We start from the raw sequence: 21,870 nt of genomic DNA, 5'->3' as shown, positions 1-21,870 counted from the left end.
TGTTACGTGTACATGTTGTTTCACACAAGGAAACACCTCTTGTATGGTAGTGGATAGATACTGCCCTGAAAGAAATATAGTTGGGCCTGGGATGACACGGCTGCTCTCTGAGTCCAGACTGTTTCCCATCAAAGTGTTGGTCTCCTCTAGACATCCAGGCAGAAGGGCATAAATCTCCACTGAAAACATAATCTTCTCTGCATGCCATAAAATGAGTGTCGAGCAAGAACTCTGGAATAAATGAATACAGTAATGTCCCCCTCTCCTGTAGCTCTGGGCAGATGGTGCATGGCACTGCTGTGCTTCGAAGCACACATAGCTCACATTCCATCGATTTTATTTGTTTGTTTTATTACTTAGTGAAGATGCTTTGTGTTTTGGGGGCTTTGCAGCTCTTAGTCACATGTTGTGTCGACCGTGCCGAGGGGTAAGTCGTTTGGGTAATGCTTAGCGACATTCTATGGAGGCTCATGCCTACCCTGAGCTATGGATGACTCCTCTGTTACAGTAGTTACGTAACATCACAGGACGTCTGCTGAATGTTGTCTTTCTTTTTTAAAGCGTGAAAACAAAACCCATCTTTATTCCCTTTTTCTAGCGTTTTCTAAATGTCTTATAGAATATTCAGTTTGTAATGATGTTATTGTATGCAGCGTGTGTTTGCGTCATTAGTCACGCTTTAGTTCAATCTGTTTGGGTGCTTTTGTATTCTGCCCACTGACGTAACAACATCTGACTAATGTCCCTCGCGCTCAATAGAGTCGTTCAATAGACGGCATATTTTTGGCCGGTGTCTTTTAGCGGCTCAACAGCAGCAGCCCTCATTTCCGCGAGGAATGAATATTTCAGGCCCGTCGTCCGCTGCAGGCTGATTCATTAGTGGAATCGGCCCAGTCACGGTTATTAGAGTTCTGACATCATCCGCTGCCCACCACCATGCCACAGAACGATAGACCAGTTCTAATTACTCTATGCGGCAGCAGCTAATCCCGTCTTTTTTTCTTTTTATAAGGAGGACACTAATTACCCAGTGGTAATATTCAGCGTGGGTAATTTTGTTGTGATGTGTGCACCCACTGTCCTCTAACTCCTAGACTCCGTCAACGCTTTAATTTGACAGTTGGACTTCATTACATCTGCATTCATAACAAGTAATTGCACAGTCACTGATTTCTTGTTCCTCTTCTCTCTCTGTTTGTACAGGTTGCAATGTGAAAACACAAAAATGGTCAGGTATGTAGTGACTTTTATCATTGGTGCATGGCTGTGGTATTTATGTGTCCTGCATTTTGTCCCCGTAGGGCCTCCATAGTGTCCCTAATCATAATGTTTTACACTGCCTCTCAGCTGGCATACAAGGAACACTGTGTGCTATAATATCGAATGAATATTAATATTATACCAGCTTACATTGCCACGAGACAGAAATATGTGTTTTAATTTCACCTCAGTCGAAATGACCATGGTGTACTGCTCCAGGGATTTGAGTTTTATTTCACTGTGTCACTTTGAATTTCGCTGTGTCACTTTCTCTGTCACTTCGGTGTCCTGGCTTAACCTGCAATGAATACTGAACAGATATCCCGAGCGGCATGCTTTGTTATGGCCACATTGTATTACCCAGGGACACGAATAGGGCCCGGGTTGAGCCGACAGGCGTGTTTCGAAGAGAGCCGTCTGTCTGCAACATGTCCAGGTGTTCAACCGCGGGTCTCTGTACGAGGGTCGAGAGCCTCTCCCCTGTGGCCGTCCCCACGTGCACAACCTCTGGTTGTGCCTCGGAAGTGCACGGCTGTGTAAGCCCAGGATAATCATCATGGCCAGCGGGTGCGGGATTACAGGGGCCACTGAAACAGATGGCTCTCAGGAGCTGGTGTTTGGAATCCTCAAAAGACGTCACTTCTCCAAGTAGCTTTGTGAAACAGTTTTTCATCAGTACTGTAGACTGATATATATTTCAATTTATATAGTGATTTCACATTATTTTCTAAAGCTTTCTTAATCTTTGGTTTTAACAGGGGAGGCCTCATGAGGAACTTTAAATCTGACCTCTGACATCTGACGTCAGATATAGAAACGTACTGATGTCACTTTCAGAGCGTGAGTTGGTTAAGGCCCACTGTTGTTGTTTGCTAAAAGCTCAGCAGTTTTTAGTCACCCATAAGAAGAATTCATTGAAGTTAGTTGAGGGTTTGCCATATTGAAGTTAGTTGAGGGTTTGCCATATTGAAGTTAGTTGAGGGTTTGCCATATTGAAGTTAGTTGAGGGTTTGCCATATTGAAGTTAGTTAAGGGTTTGCCATATTGAAGTTAGTTGAGGGTTTGCCATATTGAAGTTAGTTAAGGGTTTGCCATATTGAAGTTAGTTGAGGGTTTGCCATAAATAATCTGTCTCCCTCTGGACTGCTTTGCTCTGATGCTCGAAATGGTTGTGTTTAACACCCCCCCCCCCCCTCCTCCACACCTCTCCCTCTGTCTCACTCTCTACCCCCCACCCCTGCACCTAGCTTAGCCTGCATGGCTTCATTCAGCCGCTAGCCAACCTGAAGTGTGTGTGAGGAGATGATGGTGAGGCGTTCGGCGCTCCAGCTTCGCTGACCTCATTTTGTTTTTCTCTCCGCTCTCGCTCTGGTCTGTTTGGCTTGCGTTCAAACGATCCCATTGATGTTCCCTGAAATGTCACAAAATTCAGCTGCAGTTGGCTGGCAGACAGGGACACACACACACACACACACACACACACACACACACACACACACACACACACACACACACACACACACACACACACACACACACACACACAGAGCACTGGTCTTCACTGCATGGGGATCCCCAGAAAGCCTAGTAAGTCGCAATTTCCCAAAACGTTAACAAATTACACTGTCATATTTTATTTACTCAGACCGTTGATGGTAAGGATTATGGAGGCTCTCAAAGCCCGCTTACTCGGTGGGAGGGGCCTTTCTGAGAGACCGGGGGGGGGGGGCTTTTACTTTGCTTTCCTGAGAGGGTATTTGATCCAGCGCTGAAATAGATGGAGGGGGTATTAATGGAAAAGGGACAAGGCGGTCCGGGGGAGATGTAGCTTAACTCTGCAGAGGCAGCAGTATTCACAGCCGAGAGAGAGAGAGCCCATCGCTACCACTACACTAATAGCACCCTTTGGAGGTTTCAGTAATAACGGCCAAGCCATTGCTGCTGCTGCTGCTGCTGCTGCTGCTGTTTTTTCTTAGACTTATTTCACCTACAAAAAAAACAACCAAACAAACAAACACAAATATGAACAGATGGCAAAATTAGGCAGAAATTTAGTTAGTGGCTCAATATGCCTAAGTGCACACACACACACACACACACACACACACACACACACACACATACACACATTGCGTTGGTGGGTAAAGCAGATGTGTGTGATGCTTACCATAACAGAGGCTGAAACGAAGTTGGAATAATCTCTGTTTTGTCTTCATGTAAATAAGCCACTGGATGAAAAGATCAGTGCATTCATTTTATTTAGTAGATACCCTGCCAAAAAGGCTCACGTTTTACTTAGCCAGTAGACATTAGATAGAGAGGAAATATAATTTGGGGCTTGGATTAATAATTCATTGCACCTAAACAGGCGTAAATGGAACCAGATTCGGTTTTATTAGCTCGCTATTAGTCATGGTCTGTGAATAAATGACGAATTAAAGGAGGATTTTCTGTGTATTAGCGGCCCTGTGCTAATCTGATGGAAGCCCGCAAATGGAAATGATTGCATCTTAATCAATGTGCGTTTCCTGTGACTCCACAGTAATTCTGACTCTGCTCGCTATCAATTGAAACCAGTGGTTGTGCGAGTGAGGATAAATCCTAACCCACATCTCACATCTTCAGCTGACCATGGCCAAGGTCAAACAAACAATGTTTCGAGTCAGTGGAGTGGAGAGGAGTGGAGTGGAGTGGAGTGGAGTGGAGTTGAGAGGTGTGTACGTGTGTGTGTACGGGTGTGTGTGCGTGTGTTAATGTGCGTGTGTGTGTCTGTGTGTGTGCGTGCGTATGTGTGTTTGTGTGTGTGTGTGAGTGCGTATGCGCATGTCTGTGTGTGTGTGTGTGTGCGTGTGTGTGTGTGCATGTGTGTGTGTGTGTGTTAGTCCAAGGTCCTTGTGTTTGAGACGGCAAGCGGATCAAAGCAGCAGCACAAGGAACAAATTGCAGGTTTTTCCGGGCGGCCGTGGCCTGACACCTTTGAATGCACAGCCTTGTTTAATCAGGGTCATGACCTGGCCAACACTGCTTAGCCTTAGGGGGTGAGGGGCAGTGCACTGGGCCTCTGGCGCCGACCGCGTGAGGTGGGGGTCGGGGGTGTTGCTAAGGTCACAGTTGTCTCCGAGACGGAGTAAACCACGCTATTGTCGCGTACATGCTATAGCGCCCAGATCAAAAGAGAAACATGTTTTAATCGAAACGTTGTGGCGGGGAACCTCGTTAGAACAGCACCTGGCTGCCTACAGTACAGAGCTGAGATGTTATTATGTGTCATTAATATTACCACTGGACAGATTCTCCTTTTCTCCTCATCTAATCATGCTTTTAATAACCAGAAACGGCCGTCCATCGTACCGCCTCAGAGGAAAGCCGTCCACGGCATCGATTTGGTCATTTGTGTGTGATGTATTGGTTTAATCAAAATGGAGTGTTTTAAACTTCCTCTCCTGGCATTAATTAAGCTCCTAAAAACGAATCTCTGTTCCACAAAATTACATATTTTCATGAAAAAAATCCCTTCATGGCATTAAAATGACTTGGATGTAACTCATTTAGTTACATAACCTCATTTCGTTTTTGGGGAACTATGAATATGCACACCTGGCTTCTCTTCTGGTAGCGCTCATTCTGACCTAGCCTTATGCTAACGATCTATAAATCCCCACCCTGCAAGTTGACGGGATTGGTTCTTTAGGTGTCATGACCTATGAAACCCAGTCTGTCTGATTCTGTGTTTTTGAGACAGTCGTTGGTACACACTTCAGTTCCAAAAAGGAAATACTCAACCATGACTGCTTATTTTGCTCATGATATGTTGTATATCATATAAAATCATGTGAACACCATAAACACCACCATGAACACCACCATAAACACCATAAGGACATGTTAGCGAGCTTGACGAGCTTGAGCTTGGAGGGGGTCTTTAACCTACTTGTGATGGGACTTTCATGAAGGTCCATGTCTGTGCTTAGGACATGTGATTCACATTAGCACACAGATCCTCTACGCATGGCAGTAATGCAATCTGTGTGCACTTACCCTGCAGTTCCATGTGTGCACTTACCCTGCAGTGACATGTGTGCACTTGAACTTTGACCCCTGAGGAACACTGCTTGTTTGTGTCCTTGGCACAAAGGCAAGGCTCGTGCTTATGCATCTCTTACATTCAATACAGTAAGCTCAAAGAAACAGGAAAGATGGTGACAGCAGAATGAGTCTTCTGTGTACACATCTTTCTACACAGGAGGGTAGCCAATGAATCAGTATGACTGGAGATGCTATTTGACATGTAATCCGTCTATAAAACCAAGTCGTGAAATGAGCTAATGTTGTAAAACATGTTTCATGGAAGGTTGACTTCCTCGTCCGTGTTTGGCATGTGACGCAGCATTCCTGCGTTTGAATGTCCTTTCAGTTTCTTCTTCTTCTCTTCTTGTAAGTATTGATTCATTTCTATAGCATTCAGTATAGCATTCTGTTTCAATGTAGCTTATAATCGTATTTAGTTCTCAAATACCGTATGTTGTTGTGGTCCAAATAGTGGAGAACATCCAGAATGTCATGAAAGGAGGACATGTCTGGCATGGCGTTTCTTTTTCCTGAAAATGCACTTAATAACCAATCAGTGAAGGTCAGTCCGGTATCCTCTTTAGCACTGCATGTGTGGATGGTTGGAATGGTGGGAGAATGGAGGGTAGAATATGGAGCCTTAATAAGCTAATCGTTCTCGTTCTAGAATCGACGGATGACTTTTGAAGCGTCAGCAAATCTGCAGAGACCACATGCCAGATGCATTTAAAGTTTGACGTCTGGCTCAATTTATATAATTCAATCAATTCATTTAAGGCGTCATTACTGAAAACAGATGATGCTTAGTTAAATATCCTGTCAGAAAGAGTCTCTGTTAGCCAGGTCCCCAGATCCGACTGACCAGTGTTATTTAAGTGGATTCTGTGTGGCTGAACCGGTTTCTACTTATCTTCCTGTTTTTTTTTGTTCTGCTGGGTCACCATGCCAAAAGGTGTGAGAAGTATTGTTTCCCTCCGTGACCAGCTGGTGGCGCTCTCCAAACCCACACCACTGCCCAGAGCCCAAATCTCTGATAAGTTGAAGAGGAGACGCTGGGGAGGCAGGGCTGGTGCCATACGGAGAGCAAGCGAGAAATATAAATCTTTTCTTCCCTCAATTGTCATGGGGAACGTGAGGTCCCTGGTGATTTAAGATGGACAAGCTTGGGGCGCTGACGAGGACACGGGGAATATCGGGAATTCCATGTTATGTGTTTCACCTTGTGTGAATATCAGGAATTCAGTGTCATGTGTTTCCCAGTATGGGAATATCCGTGTGTTATGTGTTTCACTGAGACACTGAGAACATATTCCGGACTCCAACTCCACTGCCCCTAGCTTTCAGGCTGTGCGGGCTGACAGAGATTGCAGGCAGAGAGGTAAGAAGAAAGGAGGGGCGATTGCAGTGCTTGTAAACAACAGATGGTGTAATCCTGGGCATGTTCTTGTGAAGGAGTGTTTCTGTCGGCCGTACACAGAACCGTTAGCTGTGAGTTTGCGTCCATATTATCAGCAGAGGGAGTTCAGGTCCATATTATCTGCAGAGGGAGTTCACATGTGCCATCTTTGTTGCTGTTTACATCCCGCCATCATCTGTTCCCGTTGCAGGATGAGACATCGATTCAGCCACCACCCGACTACAAACACAACTCCCCAATGCCTTCATAGCAGTTTCTGGAGATGTTAACAGTACGTTTCCCTCTGCCACACTCACAACTTTTCTGTCCCGCCAGAGACAATAAAACACTGGATTTACTTTATGCAAATGTGAGGAATGCATACAGCTCCTTGGCCTGCCCCTCTTCGGCCAATCCGATCACAATTTGGTACCTGTGACCCCCCACCTTCACACCCACTGTTCAGCAGGTACCTCTGACCCCCCACCTTCACACCCACTGTTCAGCAGGTACCTGTGACCCCCACCTCCACACCCACTGTTCAGCAGCAGCCTGTGACCAACAGGATTGTGAGGCGGTGGCCACAGGAAGTGAATGAGACTCAGCAGGCTGTTTTGAGGGCACAGGCTGGGGTGTGCTCCATGTCTGACTGCATAACGGAGTACAATAAGTTCTGTGTTGATAACACCAAACTCACCAAGGCGATGCTTCCCCTATAATAAGCCTTGGATCACCAGTAACCTAAAGGAGCTATTAATGAGGAAGAAGAGAGCGTTCAGAGATGGGGACAGGAGGTATGGAAGAGGAAGAAGATAGCCTTCAGAGATGGGGACAGGAGCTGTTGAAGAGGAGGAAGACAGCGTTCAGAGATTGGGACAGGAGCTGTTGAAGAGGAGGAAGACAGCGTTCAGAGATGGGGACAGGGAATTACTGAGTCTGCTGAGAGAGAACAAGGAGGCCTTCAGGCGAAAGCAGGAGAACAAGCTCCAGCAAAACAACATGAGGGAGGTGTGGTTGGAAATGAAGATGATCACAGGGTTCAAGGCAGAGGGGAATCAGGCTGAGGGGAATCAGGCTGAGGGAAGCCTGAACAGCTGCCCAGAGGTTGGAGTTGAGGACGCCATCATCTACCTGCTTCAGCAAGCCATCTCTCACCTGGACAAAGCTGGCAGCACTGTGAGGATCATGTTCTTTGATTTCTCAAGTGCCTTTAACACAATTCAGTCTTAAGTGCTGTGAGGGAATCTCCAAAAGATGCAGGTAGACACCTCCACAACCTCCTGGATTATTGACTACCTGGCAGACAGAGCACAGTCTGTGTGACTGAGGGGATGTGTGTCTGAGCAGGTGTGTGTGACTGAGGGGTGTGTGTGTGTGAGCAGGTGTGTGTGACTGAGGGGTGTGTGTCTGAGCAGGTTTGTGTGACTGAGGGGTGTGTGTGTGAGCAGGTGTGTGTGACTGAGGGGTGTGTGTGTGAGCAGGTGTGTGTGACTGAGGGATGTGTGTGTGACTGAGGGATGTGTGTCTGAGCAGGTGTGTGTGACTGAGGGGATGTGTGTCTGAGCAGGTGGTTAGCAGCACAGGAGCATCGTAGGGGACCGTACTCTCCCCTTCCCTCTTCACCCTGTACACCTCAGACTTCCAATACTACTCGGAGTCCTGTCATTTGCAGAAACATTCAGATGACTCTGCATTAGTGGGGCGTGTCAGAGGTGGACAAGAGGCTTTGCGGCATGGTGTGGGAACAACCACCTCCTCTTAAATGTGGAGAAGACGAAGGAGATGGTTGTGGATTTTAGGAGGAGCAGGACTAAGCTGAATACCATTTCCATCCTGGGAGAAGAGGTGGAGGTGGTGGAGGGCTACAGATACCTGTGTGATCACCTTGACAACAGACTGGACTGGAAATGAAACACTGAGGCGGTCTACAGGAAGGGACAGAGCAGAATTTGAGGTCCTTCAATGTGTGCAACAAGATGCTGCATATCTTTTACCAGTCTGTTGTTGCAGGTGTACATTTCTTTGGGTCAGCAGCATCAGAGCCAGTGACACTAAGAAACTCAACAAGCTGATGAAGGCTGGCCCTGTGCTGGGGACTGTTCTGTGCTGGGGACTGCTCTGTGCTGGGGAGGGCTCTGTGCTGGGGACTGCTCTGTGCTGGGGACTGCTCTGTGCTGGGGAGGGCTCTGTGCTGGGGACTGCTCTGTGCTGGGGACTGCTCTGTGCTGGGGAGGGCTCTGTGCTGGGGACTGCTCTGTGCTGGGGACTGCCCTGTGCTGTGGACTGCCCTGTGCTGGGGACTGCTCTGTGCTGGGGACTGCCCTGAGCCCCTAGAATTGGTTATTAAGAGAGGGATGTTTCACAAACTGCTCAACATAAAGAACAGTCGACCTACTGGAGTGTGTTCAGTTGGAGGCTCCTTCAAACGCCGTTGTCATAAGGAACGCTACAGGCCCGCTCCAGCCCACCGCTGTAGCACAATATACCGAGCACTTATCCTACATTGAATTCTACATTGAATTTGCACAGTTAGAGCTATATCTCTAAGTCTATTTTTCATTAATTATTTATGTTTATATATACATTTAGTAGAATAGTAGTTTATCTATAGTATAAGTATAGTTTGTACCTACCTACCTACCTAACTAACTAATACTGCTGTAGAAATACTACACTGAGTCGAAAAAACATCTTTGATAAATCAATCAATTTGTAATTTTAATTGTTCTGTTTTAAAACGTGTTTGTTTTTGCTCTCATGGTCATGCCAACAAAAATCCGAGATGAAATGATGGGTCAATTGAAAGCTTTTAAACCTGCATGTTTACTGCTTCTAACAGCGACCAAGATTTGTCAATGGAGAGACATCTCTCTCACTTCCTCTCTTTCCTTCCCTTCTCTCTCTCTCTCTCCCCCTCCTCTCTCTCTCTCTCTCTCTCTCTCTCTCTCCTGCCCCCTTTACTCTCTTTTGTCTCTGGAGAAAAGAATGGCTTCTAAGCCATTGGCTTCACTTACCCAGTCATTAACACTGCCAAGCAGACGTGTGTTTGAGGACATGTTAGGTACACGTTTATACCATCCCCCGGGGTGCCTCTGTGTTTGAGGACATGTTTACACCATCCCCCAGGGTGCCTCAGTCAGAGGACACACTCGCCACTAATGTATAGCCATTGCTCGTAATTGGCCTCTGGGCCTCTGTGTGTGTGGTGGTAGAGAAGGGTGGTTTGGGACAGGTGTGTGTATGTGTATGTGTGTGTGTGTGTGTGTGTGTGTGTGGGGGGTGGTTTGTTGGGTTCAGGTGTGTGTGTATTGGGAGGGGGATGGGGATAGGTAGGGCATCGTGTGTTGCACTGCGGTTTTGTGGTAATTTAATGCGTCCCTCGTTACCTGTCAGCTCAGGGTAAGAGGGCTCACCCCCCTCTCATCCATCTCTCTGCTGGCATCAGGTGATGAGCCGCTACTAGCACTGCTGCTGCTCCTGACCTTGTTTCATTCAGCTCTGTCTCTCTCTCTTTTCCTATCTCTCTCTCTCTTTCCCTCCCTCTCTCTTTCCCTCTCTCTTTCCCTTCTCTCTCTCTCTCTCTCTCTCTCTCTCTTTCCCTCTCACTTTTCTCTCTCTCTCTCTTTTCCTATCTCTCTTTCTTTCTCTCTCTCTCTTCTCTCTCTCTCTCTCTCTTTCCCTCTCTCTTTCGCTTTCCCTCTCTCTTTCGCTCTCTCTCTCTCTCTCTTTCTCTCCCTCCGCACCCCATTTGTTTTAACATGGATGTGTCTGGCAGAAGACCTGAACCTGCATGCACCATTTTGTTTGCCATGGCTGGCCAATGTACCATGACAGATAGCAGATTGTGGCTGTTGTTTTGGCCGTAGAAAGAGGACTGCAGGTCCTTGAAATGTTGATGATCGTTATGAATATGTTTTTGTTTGCTACTAATATTTCCTTTGGAACATGTGTGTATAAACACATACTGTGATAAACTATGAACTATGTCATATCTGCATATAATATAATCTCTAATGTGGACTCATTTTGTCATCAATATATTGTATAATGAACAATAATGAATATAGTTTCAAAAGAATCTGCATGCTGAAATTTTTTTTTTTGAATTTACGCCTGTATTTCATGTCATAAATTGATTGAAAAGGCCGCCTTTGCCACAACCAGAGTGGTTATACAACTGTGAACTATCTAAAAAGAAGGCTTCTGAATGATACCAAGGTCATTGAATATGAATGTGTGTGTTTTTTTTCTTTCCCTCTGGTATGTTCCTTTTCTCCCTGAAGAAGACACGCGTCTCTTCCCCTGGAAGCCATTGACAGCCCGGGCAGTCTTATATCACCGGTGTGCAGAAGAAGCTACCCTTGTCGGCAGTGGAAGTCTGCTTCTTCTTCTGGGTACAGTGAAATACGTTTCTCTTCCTCTTCCTCTTCAAGCATGATTGTCAGTGAAGTAGCGTATTGTTTTCCTGAGCGTGGTTATCAGGGGGGCCTGCCGTTCCCAGGAGAGAGTGAGACACTCGGAAGGTTTATTTATTTATTTTTTAATCTTTTTTTGTATTATTATGTCAACACGTTGTGCTGATGTTGATTTTGTAATTTTCTGCAAATATTAACAACAAAAAAAGAAAGAAAAAAGCCTGGTAGCTTGTTGTGTTCAGTATTCCGGGGTTTGTTCCAAACATCCTGAATTCCCACGTCGTCCATTTTGGTGTCCTCTGTAAACTCATTCAGAGGCTTACAGTTTCACTCTCCGCTCCCATTCAATTATCCGCTCTCCTCAAAATAAGATTTGGCACCAATATTACATCTGTGAACAGCGCTTATCCTCTAAGCGGCGATGGTGTCCGCCGAGCGAGGGGACGGATAAAAACAGACAGAACACAACAGGCGACTGGGCCGCAGGTTTCACGAGGTTCGTTTTCACTGTTTTGTTTTGATGCCTCAAGTTGGCATTGCAGCCTTCCCACACGCTTTGCCTGCTCCTAATTTGGAGTTCAAAGGGAAACTGAGTCGAGTCGCTTAATTTTTAAGCAGCGCAAAGGCTATTTTAAGCCCTGCAAAATCAGCAAGTGAAACTTGTATTGTTTGTTTAGCAGCTGTTCTGTCATCTTTATAAAAAGCTTGCACTATATTTTGTTAAAAAAGAGCTTTTAGGTTTAGTTTTAATTCTATGTAGTTTTGTATCTGTATTGAGGAAGATGCTGTGTGCATGTTAAAGAACAACCGGTTATTTGCAGTAGTGACAAAATGACATTGTTCATGCCTTTTCTAATAGTATAATAGTATGCTGTCATGCTCGACTCATTTGTTATTCACACAGACAAGCTAATTAAGCCATTACTCTGTCCCAGACGGCTGACGTTGCACAGATGAGGGTTAAATCATTAGTTTTATGTGAAGTACATCATTATGTACACATTACTGATCATAAATCTTATGAATTTTACAAAAAATATATATTGTATATATTACCTTTATACTCCATATCAATATAAGTGATGTGTGGAACTTTTACATGAATGTAAGGACATACCATTTGGAACAACAGAGATTCTGGAACCAAAATCCGGCTATTCTACTCCTGTCGAAAGTCCCGGTACTGCATGTTCTGTCTGAACCGTGTGCAGCCACAGAGACTTTTCGTGACTCATCTTCAGCCTTGTAGGGTTTGCGGTGCTGCAGGTATTCGTGTTATTGCCTGATTCATCCACATCTTATGATCACAAGTACTCAGGTGTACAGGTGTAAAAATAGGACATCACACAGACATGTCTTCACCAGCTAAGCTGACATGAAATGCTTGTCCTTTCGATGTGGTTCATGCATAACATTAAAACTATGATGTATGCACCCCTTACAGGTGAGAGTAATAGGGCTGTGTGTGTGTGTGCGTGTGCGTGTGCGTGTGCGTGTGCGTGTGCGAGGTCCTTTGAGAAGCTTCTGTGTGCAGTAGGGCTGTCAAAATTGCTCAAAAATGACGTTCGAATATTCGCTTGAAAAAAACACATATATTCGAACATATTCGAATTTCTGGTTGCGCATTAGGCACGTCAATAACAGGACAAATTAATACAACGAGACATAACTACTTGTATATGTAACTTATTTACGTTTAAACATATTTAACAACATATTACCTACACAAAAATAAGTAAATGAACTAATGGCCAAGACCGCGAGCCTCTCGCTCGCACAGAAGCACTCTTTCTTTCTCCCTCTCTCTGCCTCTCCCGCACCGTCGCGCTCTCTGCGCATAGCGGTTTAAATGAACGACAACAAGGGATACGGTACCTCGGTTCCAGTGCTTCACATAACTCCCTGAAGCCTATCCCATCCACCACACTGATCGGGCTCATGTCCTTGCATATGAACGAAATCAATTTTTGCGTGCAGGCCTCCTGTCGTGCCGCAGGCAACGAACTTGTGACGGATGGCGCAAAATATGTATCCAGACGTGGCTGTTTCGCTGAAGTTCCACATATTATGCCATATTCACTTGGATGCACATTTTGGAGATGTAGCCTCAAGTTGCTAGTTGTTGAATGGTAAGCTAACGCTAGCTTACATAGCTTACACACTACTTTATCTGTAGGCTCAACAAGTTTACAATCAACTGCCCAAAATCCGAAATATTTCCAGACATCACTCTTTAGATTTTTGGGGGTTACAATCACTTTCTCTGCTGCGGTCAAGCAGGGTTCTGCACTTTCTGCCATCTTCCACCAAGTCAACTGTCAGCAGTGAGGCAACTTGTTGAGCCTACAGCTAAAGTAGTGTGTAAGCTAGAGTTAGGTTACCATTCAACAACTAGCAACTTGAGGCTACATCTCCAAAATGTGGAGATGTAGCCTCAAGTTGCTAGTTGTTGAATGGTAAGCTAACTCTAGCTTACATAGTTTATACACTACTTTAGTTGTAGGCTCAACAAGTTTACCATCAACTGACCAAAATCCGAAATCTTTCCAGACATCACTCTTTAGATGTTTGGGGGTTACAATCACTTTCTTTGTTGCGGTCAAGCTGGATTCTGCACTTTCTGCATCTTGCAAGTCAACTGTCAGCAGTGACTCTGTGCCAGACAGTGCGACTCCTGTGACCTGTCCCTGATCTCAGGCGCGCGCCCACCCGCAAAGCAGACAGTGCTGCCACTGTTTTTTTTTTTATTTTTTTTTATTTTTTTTTTTTACATTCGAATATTAATTTTCACATTCGAAATTCTATTTTTAACAACTATTCGAATTTAGAATATTCGTTGACAGCCCTAGTGTGCAGCTCTAAGACTGCTCTGAGATTGCTCTGTCTGGCTCTGGTTAGTCTGGCTCAGTGTGAGTGACAGCTCCTGATGGCGGTCACAAGAGGTCAAGATCAGAAACCAGATATGAAGGTCAGAAATCTATACTGTATCGATTTTGTTCTCCCCTGGTCATCGTCTTTCAGTTGTACAGGAGAAGATGTATTTCCTTACATTCAATACGCTCAATGTCCTTTGCATTCTTTAAAACTACTGTCGATTGATGTTATTTTTGTGTTCAGTTTTTTTTAGATTGTACCAAGTTGAAGAATTTCTATTATAATATTGTTTCAGTTTAACAGAGGCTGCAGGAAATAGCTTCTGACTTGTCAGGGGTCTTGGCTGGCATTTTTATGATCGCTTCATATTAACATTTCTGTGGTGATTAGCATAATCGTGGGTTTTAAAGAGGGGAAGTCTTTAAAGGCAAACAGAAAAGCTTTGGTCTTTGGTGAGCTCTCTTCTTCGTCGTCTTCTTCTTCTTCTTCTTCTTCTTCTTCTTCTCTGTTCTGATCACCTCGGGCGGGGGGGAGCGGTGCTTCTGCTTTGTTGTCATAATGAGTGGAAGTAGGACGAGGCGGCAGCGCCACAAATGGGTCGGCGTACTGCAGCTTGTTAATCGCCGTGGCAACCGCCATGAAAATGATTTACCTGGAGAGAGCGTTGGATATTTGTATATCGGTTTGTTTAGCCGGGGCAGACTCTCTCAAACACCTCGGCAACAGTAGTCAAGGTCCTGACAGTACGGAGCCGTGCCATGGTGGCAGAGGAAGAGCACGGGGCAGTCATCTCAGTCTTCCTCACTGAGCCGTGCCATGGTGGCAGAGGAAGAGCACGGGGCAGTCATCTCAGTCTTCCTCACTGAGCCGTGTCATGGTGGCAGAGGAAGAGCAGTCTCTCAGTCATCCTCACTGAATGCAGCAGCGCTCAGGAGAGTTGGGCTGTGCTTTGTTCTGCTCAGCTAGGTCCCTCGCTGTCCCTGTGTTGTAAGCTGGCTGCCCAGAGTGAGGCATAGTCCTCAGCACTGCCCTAATAGAGGGTCCGGGGGGGCCGGGGTGGGGGGGGTGGGGTAATCACTCTCTCCACCTGGGTCATAATGGCGGGGGGGTTGATCACTGCATCTGTGGGGGAGGTCAGAGGTCGGCGTGAGCCATAAATCTCATGTATAATGTATGTGGCAGTGGGGTCTCTTTCAGAGGTGAAGGGGTGAAATTGCAGGTCTAGCTCTGCCATAATTTTCTTGTCAGGGGAAGATTGATACTGTAAATAAGTCTTAAATCAAAACAGAGAACGAGAGAGAGGAGGGGGGAGGGAGAGAGAGGGACAGAGAGAGAGGGAGAGAGAGAGGGGGGATGACAGACAGACAGAGAGCGAGAGAGAGCTGTGTATTTATTTTTATCAAGCATTCTTATGGCGTTTTAGTGTGCTTTAGTGATTATTGATTGGGGAGAGTGGTTTCTCAAGGGAATCTCCCTTCTGAAGCCGCCACAAAGAGACGCCATACTGGAACAGACCGTGAACAGTGTGAGACCACGGCACAGTGATTGCATCCGGGAATGTAACACAGAGAGCACGACACACACACACACATGAGGCCAAGAGCACGACACACACACATGAGGCTGTGTCGGAGCGGTCGCATCCAGGGATGTAAGAATGAAAGCACTGTGTACCGACTGTGTGAAGACATGACACAGGAAATGGCTCCGGGGCTGGAGTAATGAAAGGCCTATATATGTGGGTGTGATGTACTGATTGCATCTGCGGTTGCAGGGTGGAGGGCCGTGTGTACAGTATATAGTGAAGGCATACAAGAGTGATTGCATCCAGGGATCTATGAAAGGACAATATACTGTCCGTGCGAAGACAGCGACACAGTGATTGCACACGCCAATGGGAGACTGAAAGGCTGTTCTTCTATATGTGAGCCTGTGAGGCAGAGATTGCATCGGAGGAGGGAGGAATTTAAAAAGACAGTATATCTTCGTTAAACCTCCGAACTTCTCCGCCTCTGCATTTTGAGCGCTTCATTGTGCTGGCTGACAGCACTGATTATGCAGTGTGCTTCAGCTGTTTCCGCCTGTAGGTGTGCACAGGCCTGGCCATCATTCATCCACCTGAATGGACCAATTCAATAAAAACCCAACCAGATATGAGAGTGCCAGTTTACGGGCAGTTTTTATTTACAGCCGGGGGGATAACTGGGGTCGTCAAATATTTGTATCCGACGAGGGAACACAGGAGAACTGTGGTATAAAGCGGTCGGTTAAAGGGACCATCCACTTCCGAGATGTGTGTGTGATCTCATGGGATGGGCCTAATTACTGCTCTGATAGGACGGGCTGTGATTGGTGCTCCACCAGGGTCTGTGACACATGCCAGGGTACCACACAACTGGTCTGGTGTGTGTGTGTGTGTGTGTGTGTGTGTGTGTGTGTGTGTGTGTCACATGTCAGTGTACCACACAACTGTGCTTCAAACCTAGTAGTGAGAGAGGAGTGTTGGAGTGACCCAAAAGGACCGGTTCCTTCAGTGCTGTGTGTGTGTGTGTGTGTGTGTGTGCGTGTGTTTAAGGCCCAGAGGGCTGGGCTCCAAACCTAGTGAGAGAGGAGTGTTGTACTGACCCAAAAGGACCTGCTTCTTCAGTGCTTTGTGTGTGTGTGTGTTTAAGGCCTGGATTCTCTGAGACTAACAGGAGGTGAGAGGCTGGAGTCCAGTTGATGGCTAGATCCAGACGTGTGTGTGTGTGTGTGTGTGTGTGTGTAAGGATGTGTGAATCTGTGAATCTGTCTGAGCGTGTTTTTCTCTCTTTGCCTTTGTGTGTATATCCTTCTATGTGTTCTGTGTGTGCCTCTCTCTCTCTCTTTTTCTCTCTCTCCCTCTTTCTCTCTGCGTGTATCTTTCTGTGTGTGTGTGTGTGTGTGTGTGTGTGTGTGTAGGATGTTGACCCCTCTCTTCGTGCTACAAGGCACCACTGCCCATAGCAGGGATCCAAAAATGGATTATTTTTGACCATCCCCTGAGCCATGAAAAGACCACCCCTTACATAACCAACACGGACTGCAATCCCCACCAGGACGCCAAACATTATTTACACGTCTAGCTCAGTCTGGTGTCTCCCCCACTAACCCACCACGCTGGCTTCTCTCCTAATAACAGAACAAAGGTCCTGTGTAGAAAATGCCCCCTTTTCTTTCGTTTTGTGTGTTTTTTTTTCCCTTGCTTTCTTGGACTTGCGTAACTGGGGCATGGTGTTCTGATGTAGCGCTCTGCCAGACGAAGGGGACTGACTAGGCTCTTTCAGCTCGCCACAGGCCAAGTGGCAGAGTGAGTGCACACCGCGTACTAGAGGAGGGGGGGGGGGGGGGGGGGGACAGAAAGAACAGCCGGGATTTCACTGATTTATGCTCACTTCAGGACTGCCACTGCACTGCTTCAAAGCATGGCTCTGACCAACCTGGAGGTCTTATCTGGTGTGTGTGCGTGCGTGTGTCTGTGTGCGTGCGTGCGTGCGTGCGTGCGTGCGTGCGTGTGTGTGTGTGTCTGTGTGTGTGTGTGTGTGTGTCTGTGTGTGTGTTGCCAGGGGAGTAGTTCACTGTCAGTGCATTTGAGGGCTACTTAAAACCTTTTCATGAAAAAATATTTAAATATGTGACTTACTGTAGGGAACCGTAGTGTAGTATTTATTATGGTGTATGTAGTGTAGTATGTAATATAGTGTATGTAGTGTAGTATGTATTATAGTGTATGTAGTGTAGTATGTATTATAGTGTATGTAGTGTAGTATGTATTATAGTGTATGTAGTGTAGTATGTATTATAGTGTATGTAGTGTAGTATGTAATATAGTGTATGTAGTGTAGTATTTATTATGGTGTATGTAGTGTAGTATGTAATATAGTGTATGTAGTGTAGTATGTATTATAGTGTATGTAGTGTAGTATGTATTATAGTGTATGTAGTGTAGTATGTATTATAGTGTATGTAGTGTAGTATGTATTATAGTGTATGTAGTGTAGTATGTAATATAGTGTATGTAGTGTAGTATGTATTATAGTGTATGTAGTGTAGTATGTATTATAGTGTATGTAGTGTATTACGTCATGGAAACCTACCTTATAATGTACTGCATTGGAAGTATCAGCCTCAACTGACACTAATGTTACACACAACTTTAATTTTTGTGCATGAATTACCATCTATCCACTGTTTATTAATCACTTTGTATGAGAGGCTTTCTAAGCGCTATATAAATGTGATGTAGTGTTATTATTATTATTATCCATTGTGGTGATACTGTATTTTCAGTTGTCAACAGTGGAAGGGTCAAAAATGGGTGATTGTAAACAATGGTGGGGACGTCTATGGTCCCTAGGGTGCATCAGAGCTCAACACAAGGGCTCTTTGCTAGAGTCTGCCCCCTGGCTGTGAGGGAGGGAGGGAGGGAGGGAGGGAGATGGATATAGAAAGAGAGAAATTAGGGAGACTGTAGAGGTGGAGAGAGAGACAGGAGAGATGGAGGAAGAGATGGAGAGAAAAAGAGATGGAGAGAGGGAGGAGATGGAGAGAGGAAGGAGATAGTGGGAGAAAGGAGAGAGATGGAGAGAAAGGGAGAGCGAGAGAGAAGAGTGAGGAAAAGGGAGAGATTGAGAGGGGTGGGGGGAGAGAGGAACAGAAAAGCTAGCCTAGAGTAGGAGCTCTGTCACCAGTGTGTGTGTGTGTGTGTGTGTGTGTGTGTGTGTGTGTGTGTGTGTGTGTGTGTGTGTGTGTGTGTGTGTGTGTGTGAAAGCTAGCCTAGAGTAGGAGCTCTGTCACCAGTGTGCTGGAGCAGACAGCCACCAGGCTGTTATTTGTCAAGCCTGCCCTTCTAGCCTGCTTTAGCATTTATCCAAGGAGAGCGACAGCTGTGTTTGTGTGTGTCTATGTGTGTGTGTCTGTGTGTGTGTGTGTGTGTGTGTCTATGTGTCTGTGTGTCTTTGTGTGTGTCTATGTGTCTGTATGTGTGTCTATGTGTCTTTGTGTGTGTGTGTGTGTCTATGTGTGTGTGTCTATGTGTCTTTGTGTGTGTGTGTGTGTGTGTGTGTGGGGGGGGGGCTGGCTTCTCTCACAGAACTCATGATGAAGAATGATGAATTTTCCTCTGGCAGGTCAGATAACTGAATCACACTGCTGAGTACAAAGTTGAATTCTATTAAAAAAACATTGAAGAATAGATCCTTGTGTGTGAGGGTGGGTGTGCGTGTGTGTGTGTGTGTGTGAGAGAGAGAAATTGTTAGTTTTAAGTTTACTAATGCGAATTTCATTCACAATCTCAATTCATGATAGTCATGCCAGAAAATGAGGGCTTTTCTAGGAGAATAACTGAACGGAACATTTAGTTCCTCACACGCCGGAGGACATTATTCCTTCAAGCTAACACGAGCCATCTCTCATGCTCATAGTGTCCCATGACGCATCATCACACACACACACACACACACACACACACACACACACACATACACAGGTGCCAGGGGACCAGAGCACAGATGCACCAGAGTCTTAATGCTGATGTGGCATTGAATGAAAGAGTTTGGAGAGGGGAGCGTTACCAAGGCCCCGCATCAGGAGTGAGGGGGCCATTCGCAGGAGTAACCTTTGTACACACACACACACACATGCAGTCACAGACAAACACATACATAAACACGTACACATACACACACACACACACACACACACATGCAGTCACAGGCAAACACATACATAAACACGTACACATACACACACACACACACACACATGCAGTCACAGACAAACACATACATAAACACGTACACACACACACACACACACATTACACACACGTGTACAAACACACCCTTTCTCTTGTCCCTGTAATGAAGACGGCTGGCTGAATAAGAGCACCCTGATTAGCTGTCAGGCGACGGCAGTGGCAGATGGAATTTCAAGCTGCTGTAAAGTAAATACAAGTCCCGACTAAACGGGAAGAGAGAACTCTATGGGCGCGTGTGTGCAGGAAACTATTTAGTTTGTTGGCTTAAAGGGACTGCGTGGCTTTCGCTGTCTCATAAATCATCACCTTGGATGCCTGCCTGCCTGCCTCCCTGCACACGCTGCAAACGGAGAGCCCTGCGCCCCCATACGCCGTAGATCGTGCCTCGTGCCTCGTGCCTCGTTCGCTCTTTATCAGCCGCACTCGTGTGCTCACCACTGGCACGGTCACCCAGCCTGATTACTGGCCGAGCGCCTCTGTCTATCGGGTTCATTCTATGGCTGAGGACCGCAGTGCTTTCATATCTGTGGCATCCTGCCAGGGAGATAACAGAGGGGCACGACTGCACTCCCATGGCCAGGGTGTCCCATAGAGAGTGTGTGTGTGTGTGTGTGTGTGTGTGTGTGTGTGTGTGTGTGTGTGTGTGTGTGTGTGTGTGACCATGGGCAGAGTGTCCCATAGAGATGGGAGGGAGAGAAGATGGGTGCTCCTAGCGGACCAGAGCACACGGCCCTTCCTCACGGAAATGAAATTGGGCCCTGCTCCCGGAGCTGGGCTCGTGCCATAAAAGCGATATATGTCCCGGCCGTTAGCCCCGGCTTGGGGGTTTAATCAGAGGAGCTGAGGCGAGGCGGGAGTGTGTGGTGAAATATTTAAACAAAAAAAAGCAAAGTTTGCCTTTGAAATGTTGATGGCTGGTATTTGATGAGGAGACCTGCTGGTGTTTTGAATCTTTAATGGGGATGAGACCGCTGGGAGTCTGGAAGGCGGTGTGTGTGTGTGTGTGTGTGTGTGTGTGTGTGTGTGTGTGTGTGTGTGTGTGTGTGTGTGTGTGTGTGTGTGTGTGTGTGTGTGTGTGTGTGTGTGTGTGTGTGTGTGTGTGTGTGTGTGTGTGTGTGTGTGTGTGTCGTGATTTCAGTGGAAAGGTCATGATAATCAACTGGCCTTTTGATCCAAAATGACATGGACTCTTCCGTCAGGAATAACTGCACATCAGTCAGGTGTTTGAGAGGTAGGCTAGGAATGGTGGCATTTCTCATTTCGATTGGTCCAAAGTGTCAGTCAGTAACCATAGAATACTGTCAGCAGAATAGATTGATAGAATTGGAATGTCAGTGTGGAATGTTGTTTCTCTTGTCAGTGATCTTGTCTTCAGCAGCCTTCATATTGATCTGCCATATCTGTAAAGCTCAATGTCTGTGAAGGAATAGAATAAGAATAGAATGCACTGGAATGGAATGGAACAACTTTTAGACGTTCGACCTCACTGGCTTTTACCCATCACCAATTATCACTTGGATTGGAACTTGGTTACCAAGGTGACAGCAATGATGTTTTCTCTCAAGGTCCCTCTTGCAAGCGAGTAGGTCTTACTGAACCTGGTCTCCACAGAAACGGGGTGACCAGGTGTCACCCTAAAGGAACGGAATGTTGATTCTGTAAATGCAGTTTCTCCTTGGGTGTTTCTTGTTCTTCCCACGATGCACCACACCGAGCCTCCGAGGTCTCTGGAGGCCATCTTGGGTGAGGCTGAGGAGGTGTGGAGCGGCTGTTTCAGAGCCTTTCAGGGGATCCGCTCCCCATTTCCAGGGCTTTTGAGCATTTTGTCTCCGTGGCATTGAGCTTGCCAGTGAATGTGTACAAAGAGACCATTTTATTTCAGAGGTGCTCTTCTGCAGCAAGGTTAGACTGATGTAAAATATTTGTGTGAGTGTGCTTGTGTGTGGGTCTGTCTGTGTGTATGTCTATCGCTCTCGTGTCTGTGTGTGTGTGTGTGTGTGTGTGTGTGTGTGTGTGTGTGTGTGTGTGTGTGTGTGTGTGTGTGTGTGTGTGTGTGTGTGTGTGTGTGTGTCTGTGTGTGA

At 46.1% G+C, this 21,870-nt stretch overlaps 1 protein-coding gene across 3 annotated transcripts in view; it reads left to right on the top strand.

Annotated features, from left to right (window-relative positions):
• Positions 1-1,183: 1,183 nt before the first annotated feature.
• Positions 1,184-21,870, top strand: part of LOC105900114 (IQ motif and SEC7 domain-containing protein 1-like) — a 115,600-nt gene continuing 94,913 nt past the window's right edge. For all 3 annotated transcript variants that reach the window (XM_042707693.1, XM_031566914.2, XM_031566919.1), the window contains exons 1-2: positions 1,184-1,233; positions 11,008-11,118. In XM_042707693.1, the coding sequence (XP_042563627.1) occupies positions 1,226-1,233; positions 11,008-11,118 (119 nt within the window). In that variant the 5' untranslated portion in view covers positions 1,184-1,225. The remainder of the gene's footprint in view (positions 1,234-11,007; positions 11,119-21,870) is intronic.

Source organism: Clupea harengus, chromosome 4, assembly GCF_900700415.2.
Source record: "Clupea harengus chromosome 4, Ch_v2.0.2, whole genome shotgun sequence".
In the NCBI taxonomy this organism is placed as follows: Eukaryota; Metazoa; Chordata; class Actinopteri; order Clupeiformes; family Clupeidae; genus Clupea; species Clupea harengus.
Note: the sequence above shows the minus strand (reverse complement) of the source record. Positions and strands in the feature narration are given on the sequence as shown.